Source organism: Phaenicophaeus curvirostris, chromosome 18 (genome assembly GCF_032191515.1).
Source record: "Phaenicophaeus curvirostris isolate KB17595 chromosome 18, BPBGC_Pcur_1.0, whole genome shotgun sequence".
NCBI classification, from domain to species: domain Eukaryota; kingdom Metazoa; phylum Chordata; class Aves; order Cuculiformes; family Cuculidae; genus Phaenicophaeus; species Phaenicophaeus curvirostris.
In genome coordinates, this window is record NC_091409.1 from 2,479,406 (window position 1) to 2,496,760 (window position 17,355).

General features: G+C 39.3%; 1 protein-coding gene across 3 annotated transcripts in view; it reads left to right on the plus strand.

Annotated features, from left to right (window-relative positions):
- TSHZ2 (teashirt zinc finger homeobox 2) overlaps positions 1–17,355 on the plus strand; it is a 223,302-nt gene that overhangs the window by 127,834 nt on the left and 78,113 nt on the right. For all 3 annotated transcript variants that reach the window (XR_011338727.1, XM_069872029.1, XM_069872030.1), the window contains exon 2: positions 5,623–8,701. Coding sequence is in view for 2 of the 3 variants with exons in the window: in XM_069872029.1 (XP_069728130.1) it covers positions 5,623–8,693 (3,071 nt within the window). In the remaining variant the exon portion in view is untranslated. The remainder of the gene's footprint in view (positions 1–5,622; positions 8,702–17,355) is intronic.

Here is a 17,355-nt window from a genome sequence, read left to right on the forward strand (position 1 = left end):
GAAAACTTTATAATACAACTCTAATTAGAGGACAACAAAATGAAAGCCCAAAATTGCTTCATTTCAGCATCATATATAAATAATGGTTATGGCTCCATGGAATTGCTTTTGTGTGTTAAAATTCAGTTATGGCAGAAGCCACTACAAGTTTCCTTGCTCCTAAGCTGCAGTGGTTTGCAAGCTTGGCACCGCAGAGCTTGCTTCTGTCCTCTGGCAGTGGATGGTAGTGGATGTTTTCCTACTCTGGAATAGGCAGAAATTCATACGATGGTATCAGCTGCTGCAACTGTTTGAAAAAGAAAGATCTAGGAAAAAAAAGGCAAAGGAATATTGGGAAAAAATCTCTCCTTTGAGATGGCAAGTTGTTTTGGACACAAAATTGCGTCACTACGATGATGGGTGAATCTGCCTTACTGAGCCACTGCAAAATTAATTTAAGTGTGATGATAAATACTAATAGAGCAAAAGGCAAATATACCTTCCCATTATCCAAAATAATTAATTAGCCTCCCATAAAAGAGGCAGTTGAGCGTATTTAGCCTTCTTTGAGGTTTTGAGAACATCTAAAACCTTCATCAGGATGCACACAGTTTTAGGAATAAACCTCACACTACCAGAACGTTTAGGCCAGATGAGAGAGATGCTTTTTCATCTTCTACACCCACGATGTAGAGCCAGATGCTCTCTACTCCCTCTGTGGTGAGAATGTTAACCTTTCCCTGTGTTTTATTTCCTTCTTGCAGAACTTAACAGAAGGTTATTTCCCTAGTAAAGAAATTGTTAGCATAGTTTAAAAAGCTTTGATAGTATGTATTTCATCCTTGTATTACAAATCTCATGTTTTGAGACAAATCTCATGTTTTGAGACAAATCTCATGTTTTGAGAGTTCTTTCCATGAAACTCCATCACATTTCCAGAGTGCTGCAATGATTTTAGACTTCTTAAATTCCAAAATGTCTTTGATATCAAAGTTACGCAACTGAGTAAGAATTTTCTTTCCTCAGTCGCCAATTCATGTCTTCAGTTGATTTTAAAACTGGGATGAATCTATAGCTATGAACTTCTACAAAGAGCCAGGTTAAGATTTGTCTTTGCGTAGCTAATGTGGTTAGACATTTTTGAGAAAAAGGAATGAGAAGTGGTCATTACCCATTATCTGCATGAAAAATTTCAGAGAAAGGAACAGCTTCTGCCAAACACAAAAAGATGTTTGAGCTGAAGCCAGACAAGAAGGAAATAAGATCACCTTATAGCACTGCAAGATTGCTCTACTAATGATGTTATTTCAAGTAAAATTGGAATATATATATGAAGAAGTGCAGATGGTGCATGGATTTTACACGGATTAGTAGTGTTGTTCTGGACAATGATTCACTGTCCCTTTTCTTGGCAGAAAATAAATTTTCCAGTCTTGGAAAGAAACATGTATATGTATTTAAAAAAATGTTTCTCTATGTGGAAAAAGAGCAAATTTGGGTGAAAATAGCATCCACTGATGGAAAAGTTAACAGTCAGAATGAACGCTTTAAAAAAAAAATCTCTTCACACTCTACAATTCAAGGTCAGAAGTGATGTATAATGTGGTGCAAATTACGGATTAGTCAGGGGTATGAGGACCTGAATTCCAATACTGGATTCAGCATCACTAGGATCTAGCTCAGTTCTGTCTGCGTAGTAGGATCAAGGTTTAAGAATGTGCATGATTTTAGACCCATAATTTCAAAGAAGAGTTTTTGCAGGTGTATTAACTGGACCTGGTTTCTTTTAATTACCCTGTAGAAATATGCTAGAAATATCTAAGAAAATGTCATCTTTTGAAGCATAAAGAATCAGCTGTTTATTGCAGCCCTTGTCCTAGAGTAGCAGGTTTCTTAAGTTATCTTGAATCCAATCACGAAGACCCAGAGGGATTTTTTTTTAGTTAAAATGGTTTAAAATTGTATTTGTTATTATTATCCATATGATAATATTTTCCTTACTGATGTCATGATTTTGAAATACACTGTCTTGGGATGAATCAACACCAAAACCAAATACTGTATTTCCATTTAGGAAGCCAGAAATTGCTTCCATTCAATTCACTGAAACTCCTGGGTTTTGTCCACTGTTAAAGATAGTGACATTTCAGTCCCCTACTTCTTCAAGACTGCACATTGCACATCTTAGATCTGTACTTGGCCTTTTTAATTTTGGTGGGAAAACCCTGGGGAAAGGAGGGAACAGTCATCTGATTACTGACTTTGAATACCTTTATTTACTTATTTTTCCTGTAAGACAGCTGTATATGAGCATCTCAGAGGTCTGGAATCTCAGAATAAGCCTGGGGGAGAACTGGTGGGGAGAGAACAGGTCACTCAACAATTTATTATATGGACATTGCTATGACATGCAAAATTTATGCTGCTTATTACAGACACTGCATTTAAAGTGTGTGAGTGTGCAGGTTTAAGACACCCTTTACTTATAAAATAAATAATGCAAAGTCCACTTAAATTAATGTTGTTTCTGTTAAATAGCTACATCAGTTGATATCAAACTTAATGTCCAATGAAATCTTACTAAAAAACACTGTTGGGAGGACACATACATTTCTTTTACTCTAGGTTGTCTGTGCAGAAGAGGTCTGCACTGCCCTTAAAATGCCCACAAAGCTGAAATAATTTAAAAAAACAGAAATGTTTTTACAAGGACGATACAGAAATGTGTTTTCAAAGCTTCTGAGAACCCTTAACCATTAAAACATACCTGACTGATAGTTTATTGAAATTTCAGTGGTGCTTTCTAATAAGTTACTTCTAGCGCTTTCATAAGATTGTGTCTGTTATCTTATACAGGCACAAAAAAAGAGGATTTCTCAGCACAAGTTACTCCTCTGTAAAGGTTATAGTAAACATGTCAATGCCTAATTAAGCAGAAAATTTTATCTGTATTGTGGGGGATGTGCAGCTGTCTGGTACTTCTGTTTCTGCTAGTAAATCCTTTTAGAAGGACAAAGGATATTGTGAGGAAGAAACCACCGTATGTATCTTCCAAAGGAAAAAAATCACCTTCTGATGAAAAATAGGTTAATAGTATTCGAAGAAGTGGTGCTGAAAGAGAGAATCAAATTTGCACCGACCCAAAACTGTGTGAATACTATTTGTTGTCTGTTTTGTCTGAATCCTTCATTGGATTCCCTCCTTATTTTTGTTTTGCTCAGTGTAATACGCTTGGCACTGTGAAACATCCTGGCGAGGGGCCAGCGCTGCTACCTACGCTGCACAGTATCTCTAACACCGCGAGAACCATGTCAGTCCTGCTCATCAGTTCGTGCTGCTTGTTTAACAAGGTTACTACTCATGATGTGTAGGAGCTTTTGCCGCCTCCATGTCCCTCCATCCTCCTTGTCTCCCTGAAAAGCGTATGAGCTCAGAGAGGACTACACGGAAAGTATTATCTTTTTATTAGGGAAGAAGTTTAGGAAGGAGAAAACAATATTTTGTTCTTAGTGTTGTCTTTGCTGCCTGCCTCAATTTGATCGTCTGTAAATGGGGCTACTAATATTTGCTGTACCCCAAGACAATACGAGAAGGTTTAGTTTTTAATATGTAACACTTTATATTTAATATCTAGCTTCTTTGCTGAAAGCATCCACTGAAGAGCACAGTTTTCCGACTACTGTGTGATTATTATTTTATCATCCTAAAATGATGTCACTGCTGTAATCATCACTGCTGGTTGTGAAGCTGCCTGGTATAACCCCTGGAGCAAGCTAAGCCCAGCTCTGAGCTGGTGTGACCTGTGCAAGTCCTGAGACCCTGGGAAGGGCGTAGGAAAGATGACTCACATGGGTTTCTTAGCCCAGCCACATACAGAGACTTCATTTCCCTCTTTTTAAAATGCAATTTCATCCAGGAAACAGTTCCTTTAGTTCTGATCCATTTCTTTGGTTTGATGGTAAACATGTGCTGGATGGGGTGAGATACACATGCAAATAGATTGGAAAATTGAAACACATACCTGAAAAAATACTGGAAAGCTTTGTCCATATGTTAATCAAAATGCTTCTACTTTTTCTGCCAATTCCTTTTGATTTTCTAGAATATAATTTGTGCAGGAGTACCTGGGAACAAAATGAGCCAGGTTCTCAAAAAGCCATAAAATGTCTTTTCTCAGAAGATGGGAAGGAATTGGATTTTAAACAAATACATTTCAGATCATTTACCTTGTGCTTTCTGAGCTTTAAAGGTTCCTTCATAATTACAAGTGCTAGCATTTTATTTTATTTTTGCTTAGTTATTTTTAATGGCACCTTCAGTTTAGGGACTTTTTGGTTTTGTTTTTTTTGTTTTTTCACATACTTACCTAACACAAAAAGCTAGGACTTCAGAAACACGAGAGACTACTTCTGAGACTGCAGTCAGCAGGGTTAGCAGCACTGCCTTTGCACCTCAATTGAAAAGTGCATCAACATATCTGCTGCGATTTCTGAAATAGCCATTTAGTTTTGATGAGTGGCTGTCAATAACAGTGAATTGTTTCAATGTCTTCTAGTATTTTGCATAACAGCTTTGCAGTCGCTACTGAAAAAATTACCCTAGGGTTTTGTGAAAACATCTGAACCATCCATTCTGTTTCTTCCCTTCTTGTGGAGGTCTGGGAATGAATTGCTGGTTCTCTTGAGTCATTGTGGTTTAGCCCAATGACTGCAATGCAGCCAGTTCACCCTTAAAAATCCTTTTCTCTATTTCTTCAGCCTGCTTTTAACCAAGTTATCTCCTGTAACTCAGACAGGATTCCTGCTAATATAAGGCCAGAAAAAAAGCGCCAACTAACTTAATTCCTTAATTAATTTTTAAAAATTACAGATCTTGTAGTATCGGGTTCATCTTCTTAATCAAATAGTTAATTTGTCAAAGAAAAACTTTCTGGATTAATTCTACTTTTCCAGTTTTCCAGTTAACTTTGGTCTACTTCTGTCACATCCTAATGCTGTTCTGTAACTTCCAAGGGTTCTTGCCCTAAAATTGATGTATTTGTTTTCACTGAAGCACAATTTGCTTTTATGCTACACAGTACATTACTTTTATAAACAAAGGAGTTCCTTTTATGCCTATTAGCACTTTCAGATGTTGTATTTTGACATACAAATTATTTGTGTACGTTCTAAAGTGCATTTTTAGGTGATCAAATGGCAAAAGTTTACTGTACCTAGATAATGCTATGAACAAGGAAGATTATGGCAGTTATTTTCTTCTGTTCCTTGCCAATTCTACCCTTTCCTTCACTGAGGCTAAAACCAATTTGATAGAATTGAAGCTTTTAGTATAAACTTTAAATTCTTACATACGAATTTTCCAACTGTCCCATTAGAGGGCAGTTAGAATTATATTCCCATGACAGGAAAATTAGTAACTCAGCATCTCTGGCAGTTATAAAGAATTATGATCATCTGCCAATAAAATGCAGCAACCTTCACAAAGAGAGACATCATCTGGCTTTTTTCACTTCCAGAATTAACAGACAATGAAGTTGTAGATTAAAACAAAGTCCAGTAAAGAAAACACATGGTGAAATTAGAAAGATCAAACTGTAATATTATCCTTTAACAGGTTATTTCATATATTGACATTACGTTTCAGGTTATGTCCAAGAGGAAGATTTAAAGGAAGAGGAAGATATAAAGGAGGAGGAAGAAGATGATGACGACAACAACTCAACTGCTCAGCTCCAGGGCAGCAACGACACTGGCACGGATGAGGAACATGAAGTGGGTCCTGATCAGAAAGGGACCTTTAGTTACCAGAATTCCCCTGTCAGTCATATTTCTAACCAGGATGCAGAAAATGAATCGCTACTAAGTGACGGTAGTGACCATGTTGCAGATATTAAAAGCATTTGCTCTAGAGAGCCACAGGACCCAAAACCCAGTGCCCATCCTAAAGCCCAGAATGAAGCACACAATTGCATGGATAAAATGACAGCGGTCTATGCCAACATACTGTCAGACTCTTACTGGACAGGCTTAGGGCTGGGTTTCAAATTGTCTAACTCTGAAAAGAGGAGTTCTGACAACAGAAATGGAGGGAACAAAGCTGATTTTGATTGGCACCAAGACGCCCTGTCAAAAAGCTTGCAGCAGAATTTGCCTTCCAGACCTGTCTCAAAACCCAACCTGTTCAGCTCAGTCCAGCTCTACAGGCAGAGCAGCAAAATGTGTGGAACTGTGTTCACAGGCGCCAGCCGGTTTCGGTGCCGGCAGTGCAGCGCTGCCTACGACACGTTGGTAGAACTAACAGTTCATATGAACGAGACAGGTCACTACCAAGATGACAACCATAAAAAGGACAAGCACAGACCTACCAGCTACTCAAAGCCCCGAAAAAGAGCTTTCCAGGACATGGACAAGGAAGATGCACAAAAAGTTCTGAAATGTATGTTCTGTGGTGACTCTTTTGATTCCCTTCAAGATCTGAGTGTTCATATGATAAAAACAAAACATTACCAAAAAGTGCCTTTGAGGGAGCCGGTACCAACGATTTCTTCAAAAATCGTCACTCCAGCAAAGAAACGTGTGTTTGATGTTAACAGGCCTTGTTCCCCTGATTCCACGACGGGATCGTTCTCAGATACTTTTTCTCCTCAGAAGAATGCAAACTTGCAGCTATCATCTAACAACCGCTATGGCTATCAGAACGGTGCCAGCTACACGTGGCAGTTCGAGGCCTGCAAATCCCAGATTTTGAAGTGCATGGAATGTGGAAGTTCCCATGACACCTTGCAGCAGCTCACAACCCACATGATGGTCACTGGCCATTTCTTGAAAGTCACAAGTTCAGCTTCAAAGAAAGGAAAGCAACTTGTTCTGGATCCTTTAGCTGTGGAAAAAATGCAATCCCTGTCTGAAGCGCCAGGTAATGACAGCCCAGTTTCAAAATCAACCAGTAAATCATCTGCAGAATGCATAGGTCCCACCTCCGAACTAAAAAAAGAAAGTAAAAAAGATAAAGCTGATGATGCAAACAAAGAGGAGAAAGCAGTAAAAACTGAAGAGTATGAAGAAACTCTTCAGAAACCACTGGATCCCACAATGAAATACCAGTACCTCAGAGAAGAAGATTTAGAAGATGGTTCAAAAGGTGGTGGGGACATTTTAAAGTCCTTGGAGAACACTGTCACAACAGCTATCAATAAAGCTCAAAACGGAGCGCCCAGCTGGAGTGCATATCCCAGCATCCACGCCGCTTATCAGCTCTCAGAAGGAGCTAAACCATCGTTGCCCGTGGGTTCCCAAGTGCTGCAAATCAGGCCAACAATCACCAATAAACTGAGGCCAATAGCTCCTAAGTGGAAGGTGATGCCGCTGGTCCCTGTCTCAGCAAATGTGGCCCAGTGCACTCAAGTGAAGAAAGAAACGGATGACAAGGAGGAGGTACAAAAGGACTATGCTACAGAGGGCATCCAAGCTGAGCCTGCCTCACTCAGCCAAAGTGAGAGAGAACCTCTCCTCAAATCTGAAGCCTCTGTGGAGCCAAAAAAGACAGAACCGTGTCCCTTGAAAGAAGAAGACAAAATAAAAGAGGACAGTGGAAAAGAAAAAACAGTCCTCAAGGAACTGACAGCAGCTTCTGTTAGTAATGGTTGTGCTGCTGCCAACCATTCATCTGAACTGCCTTGTGTCAACCCTCTTAGTGCACTGCAGTCTGTACTGAATAATCACTTGGGCAAAGCCACTGAGCCTTTGCGGCCTCAATCCAACTCAAGCCCTAGCTCTAGCACAATTTCTGTGTTCCACAAACCTAATTTAAATATGATGGAGAAGCCAGTTTTATCTCCTGCTCCAACCCCACCAAAGCCTGCAAGTGTGTCCAGGCACTATTTATTTGAAAACAATGATCAGCCTATTGACCTGACCAAATCCAAAGGCAAGAAAGCTGAGTCAGCTCAAGCACAATCTTGTACTTCTCCACCTCAAAAACATGCTCTGTCTGACATCGCTGACATGGTCAAAGTTCTTCCCAAAGCTACTACACCAAAACCTGCTGCGTCTTCAAGGATCCCATCTATGAAATTGGAAATAGATGTCCGACGCTTTGAGGATGTCTCAACAGAAGTCTCCACTCTGCACAAAAGGAAGGGCAGACAGTCAAACTGGAACCCTCAGCATCTTCTCATTTTGCAAGCTCAGTTTGCTTCCAGCCTCTTCCAGACATCTGAAGGTAAATATTTATTATCAGATCTAGGACCACAAGAGCGCATGCAGATTTCAAAATTTACCGGACTGTCGATGACCACCATCAGCCATTGGTTGGCAAATGTCAAGTATCAACTTAGGAAAACTGGAGGAACAAAGTTTTTGAAAAACATGGACAAAGGACATCCAGTCTTCTATTGCAGCGACTGTGCATCTCAATTTCGAACCCCATCTACTTACATTAGCCACTTAGAATCTCATCTAGGTTTCCAAATGAAAGACATGAACAAGCTGGCTGTGGAGCAGCAAACCAAGGTAGAGCAAGAAATCTCCAGAGTTTCAGTTCAAAGATCTCCTGAAACAATAGCTGGAGAAGAGGACACAGACTCTAAGTTCAAATGTAAGTTGTGCTGTCGGACATTTGCGAGCAAACATGCAGTAAAACTTCATCTAAGCAAAACACACAGCAAGTCACCAGAACACCATTCACAATTTGTAGCAGAAGTGGATGAAGAATAACTCTTAAGGTATGCATGCTCTATAGTGAGTTTTAATGTTATCATTTTAAAGAGGCTTCTTAAGACATTCGTGCTTTCTTAAATGTAGGAAAACAGTATAAAATGCATAATGTACTCCTGCTTCATTTATCTAATTGTATGTACATATCCATTTTATAATGTTTTCAAGAAGAGAGTTTGGTAAATGCTTAATCACATTGCCCTATATAGAAAAGTTGCTTCTTATTAAGATTTTCAAGATAGCTCTTTTCCCAGTTCTCACTCTTTTTTTGTTTCTAAAAAATAATCATTTCACATCCTGTGCACTTCAATGTGGAATGCAACAACTAAATGCTACTCTTTGCAATGAGAATGGAAAAAGCAGAAAGAAAAGCGCTGAAAGCCAAAAGTTTATTAACTCCTTCAGTGCTAACACACCAGTAAATTTGATTTTGGTGGAGGAAAAGAAGGCATTTCAAATGTCAAATTAACAAAATCTTAATTATTCCAAGTTTCTCATAATCTCAAACCCAGCCTCAAGAATCCACAAATAACTCTGGAAAGTTTGTATCTAGAGATTTTATTTTTTTTTATGATATTTGGCTATTCAGTTTTGTAAAATATCTTAATATTTTACACTTAAACACTTGCTATTGTGAGTGGCCCTTTTTGTCGCATCATTTTAACCTGTGTCTCCATCATTCCTTTTTTAATCTTTACGATGTTTCTGTTTTGTTTCATGTCGTTGGGAATGCAAGTCTATCCATAAACATCACTGATGTCAGTGCAAGTGTTCATGTAACTGGGGGGATGTTAATGCTTAATTGAGAAAGCAGCTTGATTTTTTACAAGTTTAATAATTCAAAGATGTTAGTAGGATATTTCTATGTTTCTGTTTCTATTTTTCGCTGAAAGACACACCAACCGAAGTACTGCCACAACCAATGTTTATAACATGTAATGTAATATTCAGATGATACACAGTCTTTGCATTTTTAATTTTACTTGATTCACAGACTTGAATATTCTTGATTTAAATAAATATGCAGAACATCAACTAAAAGTCCAAATAGAAGTTTTTTGTTCTAACGAGTTTATTTCCAGGAAGGCGCTGTTAGTCATTCCCAACAATTTCTCCAGCAGACTCAGGGTCTGCTGCCGTTAACAGAATAATCATGTGCAGATTCAGATATCTCCAACATGTTCATTACTCAAATAACATTCGGAAAATTAATTCTTCAGACAGCCAAAATTAAAGATGTGTTGTGAGTTGTCACTTACACCACCTGCTATTGTGGCTATTCTCTGGCTAATTGAGGGTGCAAGCACTTTGAGGATGAATACCCGTTTGTGTGAAGATTTCACGTTTGTTTGCTGCAAATATTCATGAACCTTTACGAAACACTTTCTGTGTACAGAGCCAGCACAAGGACTATGCGTCACTTAAGCTCCATTAAAAAGGCTACTTTTGAATAATTTAAACCACTAATCAAAGGGTTACTTTGGGATGGGTAGTAGAAGCTCTTACTAGAGACTATAACGTCAGTATTCAAGGGCAATAAGATTTAAGTTTTGCATACATCTTGTACATGTTGTCTGTATTTGACTGGATTTATCCTTTCTGCATATTTTAGCCAGCAAATTCTGTCTAACTCAAAAGGTGTTTGTTTTCTAAATAGGGCTAATACCCCTAAGTTTCTATTTTGACGTTTTTAATCCAACATTAGAACTCAAGAAGTAAATGTTCCTTGGTTATCTGACCATTCAAAATCAACATACCTGACAAAATATCAGAGAGCTACAAGAGATTGATTAGGACAAATATACCATACTTGTTTCCTTCCTTGCCAGCTAATGATTGTTAAGACTCTGACATTCATAGTTTTCACACAAGAGATATCAGAGCAAACCAATAATTTGGATACTATCAAACAAAAGCTATCTGCCAAATATATTAATACAACAGTTATTTTGGCACATTCATGGCTTAATACGTGACAAATGTTTCAGATTTGGTCTTAAAAGCACCGTGTTATTACTGAGGCAAACCGAACACCCACCTTTATAAACATGTTACGATTTCTGAGGATTTGGGGAACAAATACAAAGGGAAAAGAATCTTCAAGGGAAAAAGAAGTTGTTTCTGCATTGTAATACCCTGCACAGAAACATCTCAGGTATTATTCAGGTGATATGTAAGTACATAAATAAGGTACAGTCCTTCCTGCTTTTGGGTACCGAGAAATTGCTGTCCTCTTAATACTCAGCCATTGCTAATTTATATCAAGATGCAGGTTGTATCTTACCTTTGAAAAAATGTATTTAAATTGCAATGACAGAGTGATAGCACTGTTATCTGGAACTATAATTTTAGTTGGTATGCATGATAGCACAAATTGTATGAAATGATGGGGTATTTTGGATAGCATTGTAAAGATTTTATTACAGTTTTGGAGCTGTAAGCCTACCAAAGTTCTGACTATGTTAGAAGGGTGGAGGCCAGAGTTTATTCATATTGTTTCTTCCCAAGATCTGCATGGAGACTAAATCAAATCACAGGGATTTTCAGAGTTTACTTATTCTTAACATGTTATTTTTAAGATTCAGTGTACATTTGAATAATAACATAGAGGAGAGCACAGTATTTAGAAACAAGAACTATAAAGCATTCTGAGATTCTTAAAACGTGCACATACATCTGCATTTACTTCCTGGCAATATCGTAGTGAAATGGAAATAAAAATGGAGAAAATATATGGAAATAAATGGAAATAAAACAGAGAAAAGAGTACTCAAAGTACAGAAATACATAAATACTTTCTATATTTAAATGAAATATACTCTTCAAGGTTGTTTTTTAAAATGTTAACTATCATTAAAAATATAAATGAATAATCTGGGTTAGTAATGTAGAAAAATGTGTTATGTATATGGATTTACTTTTAAGACCTCTGTAAAGCTGTTTCTAAGAAATTTGCTATAAATTCATCTTAAATATAAAGACATACATATCTGTTTTATATTCATCTTTGGTGTTTTCTTGAATTCTTTTAACCAATATGGGTTTAGTAACATAATGTGAAATTGTATGTAATATACAACAATCAGACGTCTCTATTATCTTTCATTTAACCTGCTTCAAATCTGTTTTTATCGCTATTCTTCAAAGAAAACCCATGAACATTAGGGAACATGGCTTTAATTAGAAGTAATTTGTATGTTGACTTATACTTTTGAAGAACATTCGCTCATTTTTTTCAACCAGATTAGATTTTTTATGTTGTCCTGAGAAAAAAGACAAGGCAAAATTATATATCTCACTTTCAAGTCAGGTGGTGAGATTGCCTATAAACTGGTCAGTAACTGAGGCTCTCTGTGGTCTTATCTACAACTTTTTATAGAAATAAGTCTCTATAACGTCAAATTTACCAACTCAATTGGGGAGATTTCTTTTTCAAAAGACCCTGATAAGTAAACAAGCAGCTACCTGAGATGAACTAATTTGAAAGTAAGGCTGCTGCAAAACAAAAAAAAAAATGAGTCATAATGATAAACAGTTTTTCTCTCTATTTCCTCCTTTGTCTTTTTTTAACCATCAAGTTTAAAGCTCTACAGTGCTTTTTTTCTACTTTATAGGAGACAACTGACATTCTGTGGTAAATGGAAGAAAGAGCAGAGCAGAACTGAAAATCCTCTAATGCACTGACACTAACTTGCCCTCTATTGTTGAAAATGAGCAGGCAATCATGATTGTTCATCAAATGGCTCCTAATGCAGTTAAAGCATTCAGCTATAATTTCTCCTTGCATTTATAATTACTGTCATAGACTGCACACCTCAGTGAGCAGATTAAAGCTATAAACTATTTAGCCGTGGCTTTAAGATGAGGAACTTGATTTGTCTGGCAGCAGTTATTTGTTAGAGAGCTTGACACTTCACATAAAAATGACTCAACTTGATGAAGAACAATGCAGTTTAAGCAATGCAGTGATTTTAAATCAGTCATTATACCACGCCCTGTAAGAATTGCAAAGCAATTTGTTAAATGATATATAGGGCACATAGATAACTGTATGTGTTAAGTATACCAAAATAGAAGATTTTTTTCCTTCCGTGGATTTTATTTTCTCATCCCTCTGAAACAGTAGGAGAAGTTCTGAACATCATGTTCCACTATTAGCCTATATTCGTGTTACATGGGCAAGGACAATTGCATAAATTAGTAGTCCAAAACCATATTTTAGAGAATTTAGCTTGCTCTTCATCTTTCATTTCTTCTTAGCAAGAAATACTGAAAACTGAGAGACTCTTTTAGGAGAATCAAACATGCTGGGATGTAGCTGCCTGCAGTTGTGGCCACCATGATTTTGTAAGCAGAATTTACCATGAAAACTGAGGGTTCTGCTTATCATATGTTCAGCTGGAAAGAGAGGGTTCATTGCAGTGAAAGCCTTGATTATTCAGTTGGAATGGAACTTTTCTGACATCTTGATGGAAAGTGATGACCTCTCAATGGTAGAAAAAAAAATCAGTGGAGAAGTCTCATTTTTAAATAGACTTTTGTTGATCTAAACTGGATAAAATTGCTGAGCACCACAAAGGAGAGAAGAGGAGACAAAGAACAGGAGGAGGAACAGGTTGGCTTTTCTGCTATGCTGAGGGAGACACAAAGCCCACCCTCAGCAAGGGACAGTGTCCAACCCATCACTCCTACCTCAAAACAGTCCTGTTCCGGTAAAGCCTCAGTTCCCCTAATCCTTTGAACTGTGTTACTGTTGCCCCAAAGTGGTAGATCTGGATAGTTTTTTAACGTAGCATTGTTAAATCCTCAAAATTTTTCTTGGTAGGTTTTTTTTTCGATGTAGCAGTAGTCCTTGTAAAACCAACAATAGTGAGTTCTTGGCTTCCCTGAGATGACGATGATCATATTCCCCCAGATGATACATCAGAGTGTGTCAGCACAGATATATCAGTGCAGATTTACTTGCTTTTTATGAATACTACAGGTTGCTATTGCGATCGGTCCTATTTGGCATTGCATTAGCACATCCAACCCACTAGGTCAACCCATATTGTTTCTAGGCTCTGTATAAGCATACTGTGTATGACAGTTCCTGCCCCAAAAGGCAGGAACTCTTCTGCTCACAAAGAAACAGCAACTTTTAAGTGTTTCAACTAAATTTTGACTGACCTTGAATAGCACCTACATCCTCAAGCATTCAGTATTCATAAGGATACCAAAATCTTGCCCTCTCCCTGCATCTGATATTATTAAATGCTACAGCCTTCATCATCTATAGCAGAAGATTTTTACCCAGTGAGATTTCAAAGGAAAGATATCTGAGTCTTATTTATGCATTTTATACTTCAGCAATCTAATCGCAAAGATCAATAACAAAAGGAAAAGATGTGAGCAATATCCAGCCCTCAAAAGCACCTTTCAATAAAAATAATGTAATTTAGCAGGATAATCACTCAGTGCAAATATGATGAAGCACAGATGGAAAACGAGGAAAATTATAGATATAGCTTTATGGGAGGAGGAAAGGAGGAAGAGATTTTTCACTATTTATTGGGATAATGAACAGATAATTCATGATTATTAAGCTGTAGTCATCAGGCCTCATTCTGGCATTTCTTTCCATCTCCTCAGTCCAGATCTGGGTCTGTTTGTGCATCTAGGCAGGGTCCATTGGCCAGGGGAGGATCAGGCCTTCACACTAGTTCTCACACATCAGCAGAATCACACAGGATTTACACCAGCACATCTTCAACTCAGGACTTTGCCTGTGAGAAGAGGAACGAGGCTGAACAAGCAACACACAGCACAGTTTATGTTGTAGTTGTGACGGCGTTTCTTTTTTCAAGAGCATCTTGCCTTCGGGCAATGGGCAGCAGATCCTGGCTTAACAGTAAGACACTGCAGCATGCAGCAAAATCACAGCCCCTGAGAGAGCCAAGGTGACTGATACTCCCTTCTGTCAAATTCCCGTGTCTGGAGAATCACGTTTTCCCAAAAGCATGAGTTGGCCAAGCCCTTGAAGGTGTGAGGTGGCAGGAAAGGTTTTCTGCATTCAAGTTTGCAAGAGGAATCCTGCTCTGGGACACAGCGTTGGCTCTGTCAGCTCTCCTCCCTGGCAGATGGACAGACGGACAGCCACGGGTCACGGCAGAGGCTGAGCAGTCAAGAGGAGGGTGCATCGAGTGCTGGAGACAGAGGGAACGGTGGCAGCTTGTGGAGTGGAGGGAAGAAGGGAGATGTGGCCAGGAGGGGGCTTGTTCACTGTAGTAAATTTATACGATCCCTTTATTAAAACAAAACAATTCCTCCTCCCCTCCAAAATCCCTCTTTGCCAGCACTGAGCACCGGCTCTTCTGCCCGGGGTCAGCACTTGCAGAACTGGGGGAGGGAAGGATGGGGGAGTGGAGGAGGTTGTCATGTCTAATGAATACCCTGAATGTATCGAGATATATTTTTTTTTCATTTCAGAAAAGGTTCCATTAAGAGGGAGACAGCCCTAACATGTGCTTTGGCCCCTCATCAGATTTATGAGTATTTGCTCTGCTCTTTAATAGGAAACTCTGCAGCAACTGCCACCTTGCCTGCTCTCCCTGAGATACACAGTGGCTTCTCGGGGAAATGCACTTCATTATTAATGTGAATTTGTACGTTTTTATGACACTGCTTGGGGGAAGGGGCAGGCAGAGATTTCCTGGTGATATATACTCATTTCTAACCATTTATTGTCCCAGACAATTGAAGAACAATGATAAACATTGTTATAGAAAGTGGAGGGTGCCGCAGTGACATTTTTGAAGGGAAAGGAGAGGTGGCTAACAGTGGCTTTGATGTGGTTGTTGCCCTCTACTCCACCTCCTCCAGCATCTGTGCCAGATCTAGCGACAGAGTGGTCTGTGTGGTAGCAGTCGCTGCCTCCCCTCACCTGCCTTTCTCAGGCCAGCCAAGTTGCTCAGTCCTTTGCTACAGCAGAGGGGGTAGAGGTGAAGGAGAAGGGGTTCATCCTTTGGGTTGCATTGGAGAACCACAAAAGTTCAGCCTTCAAGCTCACCCAAAACAAAGAGATCAAGAAGGCCATAACCTCCACATGCTCTTTTGTTCCTCTCTTCTCCCTCTTTTCCCAGCAGTGCTCTGCACCGTCTGGTGAAGGTCAACATCACATTTCACTGCCTGTGCTGTGCAGTCCCTCAAATTCCAAAAGCCCCAGTGCTTGAGGGAGCTTCTCTGGTCCCCATTGGGATATTCACTCTCTGCATCTCTGCTAGGCTGAACTTTCTCTGTGCCGAGGAGCCTGTAGCCTCCAGCTATAAGTGAACGATTGCCATGGTTTATGTTCATATTCTATTCCCTAGCCCTAAGTATGCACAATCCTTTGTAACAGGAGATGTCCCCGACAGCTGAACACTGCTAAGACTTTCTTTATGACATTTTTCTGCTCTTCTTCTCTTATAGCTGAATAGTAGTGAGATAAGAATGTCAGAATAGGCATATAGGGCTAGGTCAAAGGTCTGTGTGTCCATGCTATCTCTGTCATGACCAATATGACTGAAAGAACAGGACGGATATATGGTACCATTCCCAGAGTGCTCTTCCAGCCTCCAGATTTACAGTTCAGGGACTTCAGCTCAAGGAAGTTATCTTTCCCTGCTCCCAGAGCTGCAGAGGACATGCAAGAGGCCTTCCTGATAGCAGCAGAAACTTGGGCACAACTGTGAGTCCTCTTGGGGTGGGATCTGGAAGTGCCCCATCCCAAGGCAGGGAGCAGAGGATGTACAGACCATTCCATGGCAGTCAGAATTGTGCTGAGCCTTCATGCTTGCTCTTTGCACGTGGCTAAGGAAGGAATCACACTCAGAGTGCAGAAGTGATGTCAGGCTCCCAGACCTAAGAGCATCATACTTTCACAGAATCACAGAATGGTTTGGTTTGGGAGGGACCTCTGGAGATCATCTAAAGCAGGTTCACCTAGAGCAGGTGGTGCAGGAACGCATCCAGGTGATTTTGAATTTCTCCAGAGGATACTCTCTGGGTGTCCTGTTCCCACGTTCTGTCGCTCTCCGTTCTCAGTTGTGCTTTCTCTAGGAGTTTCCCATGATGTGATAAAGATGCTACCCTCAAAAGATTTCTCTCTCAACGTTATCCAGAGCAGGACTTGCTGTCTTATTGCAGAGCTTATACAAGCAAGGACCAGCAATTTAGAGGAGGCAAAACTGCTTGTTTGTTGCATATGGGTAATACTAGTGTGTTCCCTTCTAGGTTTGCTTTATGCTTTTCTAAACCTCCAAACCATTCTGTGCAGGTAAAAGCTTTTTCCCCTCTCCTGTTGGAGAGCTGTTGAAATCACATATATGAAGCTACTGTTTTCATAACCATTTAATGAAAACTGACAAACACTCCCTGATTCTGAAAAAAAAAAATAAGTTTATACATAGATTACCTGGAATTATCTATCTCAATACATGTAACTAATATCCTGGTGTAATGCACAACTGCTAGTAGATATCTCCATTACACAGCTACACCTTTCCACTTCTTTCTTATTTTGAGCAAAGGTTTAGAAGACTTTCTGTCCAGTTCCTATGCTTTTGCAGAGGAGAAGGGCAAAGCTCGATATTTCCTTCGTGCTTGCTCAGCTCAGGGGCAAACAGCTGCCTGTGGATCAGTC